Source organism: Schistocerca piceifrons, chromosome 11 (assembly GCF_021461385.2).
Source record: "Schistocerca piceifrons isolate TAMUIC-IGC-003096 chromosome 11, iqSchPice1.1, whole genome shotgun sequence".
Classification (NCBI taxonomy): domain Eukaryota; kingdom Metazoa; phylum Arthropoda; class Insecta; order Orthoptera; family Acrididae; genus Schistocerca; species Schistocerca piceifrons.
Window position 1 is genome coordinate 134,370,051 of NC_060148.1, and position 13,834 is coordinate 134,383,884.

Sequence of the window (13,834 nt, forward strand, 5' to 3'; positions counted from 1 at the left end):
TGACTTGTTCACCTTTTGCTTGTAAAAGTATGCAGCACACCTCACGCCGTGTCGATTATCGTTGGCTGCAGCTCTCTTAGTGTTTCACTTTCAGTAACTGCTGGTACTGATGTGCATATGAGTAGCCCATGGAAGCTCGTGAGTCACGAGTGCAGACCTCTAAGTGACTGAAGAACGTTTTGCAGATTGGCTACTGGGGTTCCCAACGTGCGACAGCCTGGAGCAGCCGCCCCCTCCGTGGTCAGCTGCGCAGCGCCTGGCAGCCCGGCTCTGGGACTCCGGACTGCCGCCGCCGCCGGCTGGTGGAGCGGAGGAGGGAGGGGGGTGCGCCGGCGTCCTGGCGCAGCTCCGCCCCCTCACGTTGGGCGAATCCATGGAAGTCCTCGTGGAGCTCGACTGCCAGATCGCTGACGACTGTATCGACTCCCGCTGTGTACCGAGGTATGTAGACCACTCGACGCCATTACTGCTAACTGTACAACTAACTCTTTCCTTAAATTTATTGTCAATGCTGTTACCTACTTTTCCAGTTTTGCGATACTAACTATCTGTCAATAAGGGCACATTTGTGAGACCCAAAGAGGAAGCGCGCTAATACCTTCTGCCGCCGCCTCTTTTGTTGACACTTTCCACCGAGCAGTCAATGGAATGTGCCTCGTGGCATACGTCTCTCTCCGCTCGCTGTCTCCACATATCGCTACAGCAGACAGCAAATAATCTGATGATGACAGTCGAAGACTGAAAGCGGTAACTAACAATAAAAGCTTTTCATTGCTTGCCTTACTAAAATTGAATTTATATTCCTATTTCCCAACCGTATTATCAAAAATCAATAAAAGTACAGCGTCGTTTGAGATGACAACAGCTGTAGCTCGATATCGTTGTTAGTTGTATATTAGTTCAAAAGTGAACAATAAACACTGCAAGTGGCTAAATTAATTACTTTTCGAAAGAAGCAATTGTAGAGTCAACACCCTGCACCACCAGGTTACAGTAATACTCCACAACATTTGCTGTATATACGTAATTAAAATCTCTAACATGGCAGCAGTCAGCAACAGTAAAATTATGGAAGCCATAGGAATCGAACAGCCAACCAGTGGCACGTCAGATGTTTATTCACACTTTTACCTTACTTTACTGTTCATTAAGCCATGTGGCTATACCTTAGCATTTATATGGCTCATTTTAGTGTTGACTGAGCTTTATGACCTGTTTTCTCTTTTCACACAATAACTTTACACACGTTACTACTTCTTCCAAGGAAGAAAGGTTTATATCTGTTTAAACCTAGGTAAGGATTCGAATAAACTTGTGAAGTACAACTAGCTGGTGCATGATTCCCATTCTTTCCGTACGTCATTAAGTTATTGTAAGACAGTCACATTCAGGCCAACTTTTACTTCAAGGATCATGAAATGGCATCACGGTATTACCGCCTCTAGCCTCGAAGACTTCGTCAACTCGGCGGGGAAGAGAGTTCCGAAAGTTTCTTCAGCATCTGACCGAGGCCTCCCACCGCTGCATCAGATCCCGCAGAGCTACCAGTGTGTGGGGATGTCGGCTTCCACGTCTCAGCTGCTGTTCCAGACAGTACCGTACAACGTCTGCGGCTCTGAGACCGGGTTGTCTAGCGGTCGCCTCGAGGCGCTGTAGGGCGCCTGAGTGTTCGTGAAACCGGGAGTGTATGCACGCAGCCCTGGGAACACGACTGTGTGTCTCATCTTCTACAACGAAAGGGTCCAGAGAATAGGGCAACACTTCGTCACCGACAATGTTGAAATAAACGTGCTGGTTCAGGTTCACATTAACCTTGGTTACTGAATCCAAGTCTCGACGACAGAAACACCCCTATGACACCATGGAACCACCAGTGGCTTGAACTGCATCCTCTATAGGCCGTCAGTCCAATTGCCACCTACATAATTTCAGAAGAGGCGAAATCGCGCGACTCGTGTGACGCACCTCCACCCAGCCACTGTCCGTCTCTGTGTGGTTTGGGCAACTCAAGACGCGCAGCTGTGTGTGTCTGTGTGAACGACGGCCGCTGACTCCAAATGTCAAGTCTGTGCAGCCGCCTTCCGAACGATTGCTAGGCAGCTGGTCAGATGGAGCTGCTTTGCCAGGCATTGGCAATTTGCGTCTGGTTTGAAACCGATCGCCAGTCACTTGGAGTGACACTCGTCAACAGCCCTGTCGGCTAGGATCTTTTTACGCCACTGCCTCACATCACTATGAGAGGTTCACCATTCGTTGCAAATACTTGGACAGTCCACATTCATAGACCAACAGATCGTGTAACTTTACTAGTGGTGTGGTCGTGGACATGTCGAAACGCAAAAATTCCTTTCTGCCACTTCTCGACGCAGGTGACCGCCCTGATCCCACGCGAGGGACTGGCACGTACACACCGCGATTGTCACCTCACCGTCACCACTGACGTCAACGGTGGAGCGTCACGTGACCGCCTGGTTCCTCCCCTGCAGCACGGCATCCAGCCCTCCAAAGCGACCTCTGTGCTCAATTAAATGGAGGCATAGCATTTCGGCTGATGAGATTAGTTCATGCTTTCCAGAAGCTCTGCGTTTTGTACACTTTTAGCCAACACTTAATTCGCCTATGATAAGCATCAGGTGGGAAATAACTTTGTAGTTGGTGACTTCAAGCACACTTTGTTCGTTTTTAATTTCACTCATAAATGGCGTACCATAATCGGTGGATTACTTTCTTACTACAAAAGAAATATCGTTTTACGATCGCCACCCAAGTGTTGTTATTGCTGTTAGAGGCATATGTGTGCTGTTCACTGAACATACACCAATTTCAAATCTTAGTTCCTCATTTGCATATAATGCCATTTTAATAACATAAAGGAAAACGTTCCTGATGTTCTGCAACTACTATTTACATAACCACGGACTTGGATTCATGTTCTTATGCTGAGATATGATGGGTTGTGATTAAATTCGTAACATCTGCACAACATTGGGAAAATACGTTGTGATACTATTTTCATGCTCTGTCGATCATCGAGCGATAATTCATTTACTTAGTTTCATTTTCTGTCAAATATGGTAATGTCTCCGTCATACACACATGAAAAAAGTTTTGCATCACCCCAGTTCCCGGAACTCCTGAAGATAGACGTTGATTGTGGATATTGTATCACAGTTACAGTCCCTTCCACTGTTCAGAGATGTCACTAAATCCGCCCAAAGACGTAAACAACCGTGCATGAGCAGCGCTTATTAGATGGAAGGGATCCGACAGTTCCAGTCGTTCCACCAGGAAGGAGGTACACGGCTGGTGTTGTCCGTAGTTCAACCGTGCCTAGACGGTCAATACCGCGGTTCGGTAGCGGCCGCATTGTTACTTTGTGCCAGGAAGGGCTCTGAACAGGAGAAGTGTCCAGGCTTCTTGGAGTGAACCAAAGCGATGTTGTTCGGACATGGAGGAGATACAGAGAGACTGGAACTGCAAATCACATGCCTCGCTCAGGCCGCCCAATGGCTACTACTTCAGTGGATTGCTCATTTATTTATTTATTCATTGCCCATGTTAGTTTCAGAGACAAATATCGCCATCAATGTAAAACATGCAGAAAATAGCACAGTTATAAAACGGTGTAAAACGTTATTACATGTTTACTGTTTGTTTCTTAAATATTGTGTTCTGTGGGTACTTTCATAATAGCTTATTTATTATACATTACAGCGTGGTTTTAGGATTCTTGTTGGTGTTTGAGGCATATTTTCTGTGTTTTTCTGTTGCCGTTTTTCTCAACATAAATCATGTCATTTGCAACTGTGTGAGCGACTATTAGTAAACAAATACGAAAACGTGAACTTACGTATGTCAGCGTTATGCAGTCGGGATTACGGTAGTATTGTGGATACAGGTTTGGTGTGCACTAGGTTGTTACATAGTTTCTCGTGTACTCATGTTCACTGGACGGCTTGCAGCTAGTTCTATACACAGAAATACATAACCGTCGCACTTCGTTCATAATGCATAACGTTACGCCAACTTGCCGCTGGCGTGTCTCGTGAGAAATGTATCACACGTTCCAAGAAGGTTATGAAAATTTGAGCGCGAGTTCTGACGACTTCCGTTCCTCATTTATGTGTCTCTGTCTGATGGGCGAGTGGTTCTTTTGCAAGTGTGTGCTTTCTGTTGTGTGTCGTGCGTCAGTTCTCCCAGAGCAGTGAAGATTGTGTCGTTGAAAAGTGTTGTTTCTTCGTTTATTACGTTCTTCCCTTCCACTATTGCTTTTTGTATGTAATAATTTTCTTCTGTTGTTGTTGGTATAAACAGAAAAACTTCTGGGATAGAATAAAATGACCAACCTAAGTGATTATCCAACACAAAGATATCAAAGGAACCCAAAGGCATTAATAAAAAGCATCACACGCATCCTCACACAGAACCAGACAAAAAGAATGATACAAAGGAATCCTAAAGCTCTACTCTTAACAGGCCTCCCAAAGGTCCACAAACTTCTCATTCTAGTCAGGCCAGCGGTGGACTTCAGAGAGACACATGTACACATTCCTAGAGAAAACATACACATACACAAACAACAGAAGCTTCAAAACGGCAGAAGACATAATAGAGAAAATTAAGAACATCCCCCCAGCAGCAAAACTTGTATCTTCTGACATTACATCCATGTACACACACATACTCACAGAAGAAACTATAAACACTATAGAACAACAGCTAAAGTACAAGAAATTCCCAGAAAGACAAATAAATGAAATCTCATCCACTCCACTTTCAGCAACAACTTGTGTTTGCAAAAAGAGGGGCTAACCATGGGATATCCCATCAGTGGGAAATTAGTAGGCATATTCTTGGATCGTATAGAGAACACAATATTCAACAACTTTCTAAAACAAGATGAGTACAAAATAATTGACTGGTACCGATACGAGGATGACATAATTGTCTTATAGATGAAACACAAAACAGTTGAAGAGCTACACAGTAACATCAACACAGTACTACCTCAGTCCCACTTCACAAATGAAAGACAAAAAACAAAATTAATAATCTAAATTTCTTGAATCTTACAGTTACAAGAAACAAGCACCAACATTATTTTTCCATCTTCAGAAAACCCACATCCACAACCGCTGCTACCCATATCTCATCCAACCACCATACATTCAGTAAATATGCCAGCTTTGCACCCATGCTCCACAGGATAAACAGAACACGTCTTAAACAGAAGAGTACACACAGGAACTAAATATAATCAAACACAGCCGGCCGGGGTGGCCGAGCGGTTCTAGGCGCTACAGTCTGGAACCACGCGACCGCTACGGTCGCAGGTTGGAATCCTGCATCGGGCATGGAAGTGTGTGATGTCCTTAGGTTAGTTAGGTTTACGTAGTTCTAAGTTCTAGGGGACTGATGACCACAGCAGTTAATTCCCATAGCGCTCAGAGCCATTTGAACCATTTATAATCAAATTGCTGTTGAAAATGACTACAAAACAGATATCATAAACAAGCTCAACAGCAAGGTAAATATGAAACATAAAAATAGTGGCCACCCACTCAAAAGCACCAGCAAAGAATCTGAAAACCCACAGGCCAAACACACAGACAACACAGCAGGCCACATCACTTCAGGAAACGGAAACATATGGTACACACTGACATACAGTAATAAAATATCACATAGAACTGGAAACATCTAGAAAAAGCAAGGGATACCAATAATATTCTATACAAACAACATAGTTCATAAAAGGCTAAGACCAGACAAAAGAATCTCAGAAAAATTCAGCATGCTGGAATAAACCAGCTCTAATGTAACTGCTATCAGGCCTAACCCATGGGAGAAACAATCAAAAATATCCGAACGAAGTACACAGAGTCCTAAAAAGTGACAGCACACATTCCACTTTCGCAAGACACCCAATGAACAAAAACTGTACCTCTACTGATATCGAAAGTGAACAGAGGTCGTCAGAAATGGTTCAAATGGCTCTGAGCACTATGGGACTTAACTGCTGTGGTCATCAGTCCCCTAGAACTTAGAACTACTTAAACCTAACTAACCTAAGGACATCACACACATCCATGCCCGAGGCAGGATTCGAACCTGCGACCGTAGCGGTCACACGGCTCCAGACTGTAGCGCCTAGAACCGCACGGCCACTCCGGCCGGCGAAGTCGTCAGAACTTCCGCTACAATTTTCATAGCGTCCTTGTAACATGCGATACTTTTCTCGCGACACATGCTAATGGCAAGATGGCGTAATGTTTTGGATTATGAACGAAGTGCGAAACTTACGTTTTTCTGTGTGTAAAATTAGCTGAAAGCCGTGCCGCGAACGTAAGTACACGAGAAACTATGTAACAACCGAGTACACATCAAAGCTCTATCCACAACACTACGGCAATCCCAACTGTATAACGCTGACATACATAAGTTAATGTTTATGTATTTGTTTAGTAATAGCCGCTCATACAGTTGCAGATGACATAACCTATACAGCGAAAAACGGAAACAGAGGCACACAGAAAATATGCCCCAAACACCAACAACAATCTTAAAACCATGCCGTACTGTATAATAAATAAGGTATTATGAAAGTACTCACGGGAAACGGGATTTATAAAACAAACAGTACACATATAATAATGTTTTACAGTGTTTTATAACTATGCTATTCTCTGCATGTTTTACATATAAAGACCCCATGACCCATTAATGATAGCGACACTTGTCACTGAAACTATATTGGGGAATAAATAACTAAACAACAAAGTCGTTTTGCATCGAGAAGGACTCAAAGTTCCCTTTCTTTGTATGCAAACACCATCTGGAAGAGATCCAAATAAAATTACTCTATGGAGACATGACTCACGACTTGTACTCACAGCTTCAGTTTTGACATTTTCTTTTCTCCGGCACCTCGTTCTCGGAATGATAAGATGTCAGCCACGGCATTTTGGTATGCATGTTCCTGTCTTGGAAGAGGCGTATGAAGAGCTGGAAAGAAGACAGGACGACAGGCAACTCCTACGGATAGCTAAAGCAAGAGATAAGGCGACCAAGGACATAACATCAGTGAGGCCGATAAAGGATAAATCAGGTATAGTATTATACGACCTTGAGAAAATCCTGAATAGGTGGTGGGAGTACTTTCTAAGGCTATTGAGGGCCGGTCGGAGTGGCCGAGCGGTTCTAGGCACTACAGTCTGGACCCGCGCGACCGCTACGGTCGCAGGTTCGAATCCTGTCTCGGGCATGGATGTGCGTGATGTCCTTAGGTTAGTTAGGTTTAAGTAGTTCTAAGTTCTATGGGACTGATGACCTCAGAAGTTAAGTCCCATAGTGCTCAGAGCCATTTCAACATATTGTATGAGGAAAATGTGTAAGAGAAGTATGAGTATGGAGATACAAATGAAAAAATGACCCAAAGTATAAGTAGGAAAGAAGTCCAACATGCGATGAAGAAAATGAAAAATGGGAGGCCCTAGGGGCTGACCAAATACCAATAGAAGCATGGAGAAGTCTGGAAGAACAGGGTACTGATATTCTCTGGGATCTAATGCAGAAGATCTGGGAAGGAGAAAGAACGCCGCATGTGTGGAGAAGCAGTATGCTTCTATATAAGGGCAATTATAGAGGGATAAAAGTGATGTCCCACACAATGAAGATCTTGGAAAGGATATTTGAGAACAGGGTGCGTCTAGAAACTGACGTATGTAAAGAACAGTTTGGATTTATGCCGGGAAGAGGAAGAACCAAGAAAGGATGCGAAAAATCTATATGTTAACCTGGAAGGAGAACAACTAATGATCAAGAAATTTAAATACCTAGGCTCTTACATGAAAAGTAATGGAGGACTGGAGGTCGAACTACAGCAAAGGATAAATAGTTATGGATGAACAGGAGGAAACTGAGCAGAGTACTGTGTGATAAGAAGGTTAGCTGCAGAATGAAAGGAAAGTTTTACAAGTCTGTGGTGAGGCCTGCGATGCTGTATAGTGCAAAAACTTGCCCAATTACAAAAGTCCAAGAGAAAAAGATGGAAGTGGCTGAAATGAGAATGATAAGGTGGATGATTGGGGTGACACGAAAGGATAGACTAAGGAAAGTGTACGCCATGGGAACAATGAAAGTGGAGCCCATAGGGAAGAAGATCCAAGAAAGTAGGCTGAGATGGTATTTACACGTGCAGAGAAGAGGGGAGTACTATGCGGGGAGAAGAGTTGAAGACCTAGAAATCGAAATATCAAGGAGAAGAGGAAGACCGAAACTGAGCTGGAAAGACAAGGTAGCAGGAGACCTATGGGAGAAAAGATGGCTCAGAGAAGAAGCACTGGATAGGAATTTATGGAAGAGAAGGATCCGGCAAAACAACGCCGACCCCACATGATGCCGCAAAAGGCTGATATGACGATTATGAGGATGGCAATGATGTTCCTGTCATTTCTTTAGAATGATTTGGGCAAACAGTAGCAAGCGTAAGTCACAATAGACGGATCAGGTGTCCTTGTTTGACAAACAGTTTACGAGTTTTTCAAATCGCTGCTTCTAACACTCTGACCTTGTATACAGGATGATGCTGGCTGTGTAATTCCCACCAGATGTTCTGATTACGTTACTTCGTGATCTTCCTAAATTACTTCAGGCAAATGCCCAGGTGATTCCTTCCATGACCTCACGGCCAATTGTCTGCTCATCTCCGTTAAACTAGACTTATGGGTGTCCACATGCCTCTATATACATGTTTTCAGTTGTCAACCTGTGAAGCAACCGATGCCCAATTTTCGTCAAAGATGGATCCTCGAAGGAATAAAATTGCACTACACCTGCTACACGAACCGGGACAAGGGTGCTCAGACCGCCTGATGGTGTCAGTACCCTCTCCACACTCGTCACGTGAGCTCGCGAGGGCCGCCTTCCAGGACTGTGGCGGTACAGGCCCGAGGAGCGACGGCTCGGCCATGTGTGGGCAGCACGACGAGGGTCACGGGCAGGCGCGTCCCGGGGGAGCTGCGGGGCTCCTGCTGCACATGTCGGACATTAATGATCTGGCAGACATAGTTAACAGTCACTGCACAGACGGTGTAGTTGTCTGTAACAAAGTGAACATGGTCAGGTAAGGAGGGGAAATGTTGGATTCTGCTCGCGACGACAACGTACAGGAGGTCGCGCAGTCAGGATTTATAAGTGGGCATCCGAGGCTGCCGTCGAATGACAGTACAGGAAAATAGCTAAAATAAAGAGGATATATTTCAGTGCTCACTGTGCAAGGAGCGCGCCCAGAGACGAAAGTTACCAGGTCTAGGCCATTCTAGGAGGCCAAACTACAATTGAAGATGGCAACGGAAGGGGAGGCGATTCACATTAACTGATGTTGGTGGCCGTTCGTGGAACATCTCACAAGAAAGACGTCTGTTCTGCTCGAGGTCTGGATCACGAGAGAGAGAAGCAACCGTGTTCTGCATTGCAGAGTGCTCCAGTGTCCACACACGTGACCTGTACCCCACACACGCTACTGGGTAAATCCGATGGCGTGAATCCACTAGCAGTCTCAGCACAGGGCTCAAGGCGTCTCTTGTCAGCGGCTTCAACTGGACAGAACTGCCACAGTCATGGAAGGCAGGCAACTTCTGTCACGTAGGCACAGCGTAAGTTGCTCTGGGAGAAAACTTGTAAAGATTTCATTGGGCCTTTGAAGTAAATTCTTTAAACCATTTCACTAAAATATTCCTTTACGGGCTATCAGCACGTCCAAACGTACTATCTCAAAGCAAAAGCACCGCATGTACCTAATCACATCTGGATAAGATCTTAACCTTCGAGCTGGACAGTGTCATTTATCACAAATTCTTTCTATATGCATTGTTAACTGCCTTACGCATTTTCGAGAGCTACTTGAAACTTTTCACATGTAAACGCTGTTCTCCCATGCCTTTTACTAAAGAAAGCTGCGGTCTGAGCTGCAACTTAAGGTAGTAGAGGAGCTTTTCCTTTTTCTCTCGTCCACATGTCACACACCGTCCTCTTTTCTTGGTGGCAGGCTACCCAATTGTTTCAACCCACGGATCTTTGAATTTCTCTAGGAAAGTTGCTACGTCGACAGGAAGTGAAGCAACCTTATCTGTTTTGACTAGCTGAAGCCTCGCAAGGGAAAATGCTAAGTCTTTCAAGGAAAATGCTCCTTTTGTGGATTTACCTCATTTGCGTCGAAAATGATTTGAGCTCTTATTCCAGCTATATCCATTACAGAATAAGATAAGACCAGTGGCCATCTTCTTGTGACCCATGCTATGGAATACGCTCTTCCCATTTGATCGACTATGTAGACCCCTCCATTTGTCACATTGTAATAACTGCCTTATTGCAACAAGTTTATCAGTTGCTCTCCCTTCTTGTCTTGAGCTTTTGTCGTCAAAACGGATGCAACGTAAAAGGAACAGCAGTCTTCTATAGCTCGTCACAGCTCCCGTAATCTCCATACTTCTGCCATCTGCTCTCCACAGTTCGACCACATTAGTGTGGCTGGCTTACGTAATCCCAGAGAGGTAAAGCAATCCCAGTAATGCCATTATTTCTTCTTCTGTAGTGTTTTTAGCATCCCTTTCTTAGACTGAGTACAGAAGAGTGTGTACTTAATATTTTGTCAATCGTTTCCAGGCTAAGTACTGTCCATTTCACTTATGACCTTTCTGGATACGCTTTATGACCCAGGAAATATATTTACAATATTCTTTCTTCTTGTTTTTATGACTACATTAGCGCATAATTGATTACATTTTCATTTTTCTCTTTCCTAATAAAAATATAAAGAGCGGAGAGCGACTGTTCGCGGCCATCGTCTGAATTGTGTTCTCGTTCGGGATCCGAACGTCGGCCACGTCGTGTGGCAAACTGTTCCTCTTCTTCCTCAGCGTCATCGCCAATTTCCTTGCCTGATTCGGTGTCGAACCCTGGATCCTCGTCGAGTGGCCACGCAGCCTCCTCGTTGTCGGCCAGCTTTGCTGTGGCCTGTACAGGGTGGCAGGGCCCGCTTGTGGACGAAAGGTAACGAGATGAGAGTGCAAGGAACGCCACTTACACGACTGGGCGCGTTGTGTACCTTGTATTCTAAGACGGCACTCGCGTTGTTTATTTTACGTTTCTGCTGCTCACTTGGACGTGTGACGACACAACTTACCACTGAGCTAGCTGAAGCTATAATGAAGTTATAGGTACGGCTGGCAATTTTATAACATCAATGCAATTTTTTTATTTATTATGCAGAGAATTGGACAAGACAATGCCATTTGCGGTTGGCGCATTTTATGCATAGTCGCGCTCAATCGAGAGTTAAACTGCAGTGAAGACTGAAAACTTCCTTTACTTGTTTGTAAACGTAAAACTGTGCACTTAAAAAATAAGCAGATAATAGTTATCCTACACCTGCCATACCAGTGAGTAATATTTGGAATCAGTCGGTTTATAGAAACACGTAGATGCGCGAAACACAGAAATCTGTACTGGCAGTCGCAAATATTCCCTTAAAGCCTACCTGTAAATAAAAGTTATTTGAAAACGTCCTGCCTTCAACAAAACACAGTTTCTTCTTTTTCACCCATACATGTTTCGGCGAAGCTTTACCGTCATGAGAGGTTCCCTTCATTTTTCTGCCGAGCAAAGGATATATTCAAACTTCCTGGCAGATTAAAACTGTGTGCCGGACCGAGACTCGAACTCGGGACATTCGCCTTTCGCAGGCAAGCGCTCTACCAACTCAGCTACCCAAGCACGACTCACGCCCTGTCCTCACAGCTTTACTTCTGTCAGTACCTCGTCTCCTAAAGTTCACAGAAGCTCTCCTGCGAACCTTGCAGAACTAGCACTCCTAGAAGAAAGGATATTGCGGAGACATGGCTTCCCCACAGCCAGGGGGATGTTTCTAGGACGAAATTTTCACTTTACAGCGGAGCGTGCGCTGATATGAAACTTCCTGGCAGATTAAAACTGTGTGCCGGACCGTGACTCGAACTCGGGACTTCCGCCTTTTGCGGGCAAGCGCTCTACCAACTCAGCCACCCAAGCACGACTCACGCCCCGTCCTCACTGCTTTCAATCCGACAGTACCTCGTTGAGTCGCGTTTGGGTAGCTCAGTTTGTAGAGCGCTTGCCCGCGAAAGGCGAAGGTCCCGAGTTCGACTCTCGGTCCGGCACACAGTTTTAATCTGCCAGGAAGTTTCATATCAGCGCACGCTCCGGAGTAAAGTGAAAATTTCGCTCTAGAAACATCCCCCTGGCTGTGGCTAAGCCATGTCTCCGCAATATCCTTTCTTCCAGGAGTGCTAGTTTCTGCAAGGTTCGCAGGAGAGCTTCTGTGAAGTCTGGAAGGTAGGAGACGAGGTATTGGCGGAATTAAAGCTGTGAGGACGGAGCGTGAGTCGCGCTTGGGTAGCTGAGTTCGCGTGGCCAGCAGTCTGGCTTTAGCTGTCGCCGCGGTCGCATGCTCCTCAAGTTTGCTCCGTGAACGTTCAGTGTTTACGCCAGTGTTTTCGTGTTTCGTGACTGTTTATTGGCTTTTTGCACGTGAATTAAGTGTTATAAATTGAGCTATTGGTCTTCGTTCATGTCGTCTTTCTACGTAGTCCTATTGGGATTTCGGCGTTATCCGAAATTTCTTCGCTGCAGAACACCATTGCAAACTCCGTGAGAAAAAACACCGTGATTTTCACCTTCGACAAGTACACCCGTCCAGTACAGCCCTCTCCACTTGAAATACACGACTGGATTACCGAAGTATTTGGACTTCATCCTGAATCTGTTCATACCATGCAGCTAGACTCTGATGAATACTGCATTTTTGTAAAGTTTAACGATTCCGTGAGTGTTGACCGCTTTCTGGAAAAATTTGGTTATGAAACGGAATTTATACAGCGTGATGGTACTAAAAGTACTGTAAAACTCAGGAATTCCGAGTCTGTAATTAGAAATGTTAGGGTTTTGAATATTCCCATAGAAGTAGACAACTCGAATATTAAAGATATCCTTTCAAAGTGTGGGGTTGTCAGGCAAATAGTCAACGATAGGTGGGCTTCGCATTTCAAGCTGCACTGCTTTAACGGCATTCGCTCCTTGGAGATGGAAGTGAAGGCAAACATTCCCTCCCACATCGTTGTTGACGGGCACAAGGCGCATGTTATTTACTCATGGCAAACCCCTACATGTCATGTATGTAACGAATCTGGTCACCTCCGTCAGGACTGCCCTCGCCGTGTTTCTGTGCTAAGAAATAACCTTACGCAACGCCGGAAATTAACACTCAACGATTTGTTGCCGGCCAGTAATACAACAGAGGCGGCGGCTGTCGTGGATCCTGTTACTACCTCTGAAAATGTTGCACTTAATGGTAATGACTTTCCGTCTTTAAAACCTGCATTAACTGCTGAAATTACGTCCCGTGACAGCGAGACTCCCACTAAAAAGCGTCCTCTAGAGGACACTGAAAAAAATGTTGATGAGGACTCTTCCTGTGAAACACCCGTTGCCAGGAAGCCGAAGCCAAGTCCTGTTGGAAGTGGTAAAAGGAGATTAAATGCAGGTCGATGTGGCTCCCGCACAAGGAATTATACCGCCACGAACAGATAATGACGCAGCTCGTAGTGACCTTTCACAGAAATGTGACCCTGAGCCTGAGGTCACAGCTGCAATAACCGCATCGAGTGCACAGCCCATATAGTGCGAACAGTACGAGGAAGTACCAAGTAAACAACCTGCTGGCTCCGAAGCGCAACACCGCGCCGAAGGAGGAAATAAACAAGCATCACCGCCTCGCCAGCAAGACAAGGCAACCGAC

At 45.0% G+C, this 13,834-nt stretch overlaps 1 protein-coding gene across 1 annotated transcript in view; it reads left to right on the forward strand.

Annotated features, from left to right (window-relative positions):
- The first annotated feature begins 321 nt into the window (after window positions 1–321).
- LOC124719801 overlaps window positions 322–13,834 on the forward strand; it is a 68,221-nt gene continuing 54,708 nt past the window's right edge. The window contains exon 1 of the mRNA XM_047244995.1: window positions 322–441. Within this exon, the coding sequence (XP_047100951.1) occupies window positions 374–441 (68 nt within the window). The 5' untranslated portion in view covers window positions 322–373. The remainder of the gene's footprint in view (window positions 442–13,834) is intronic.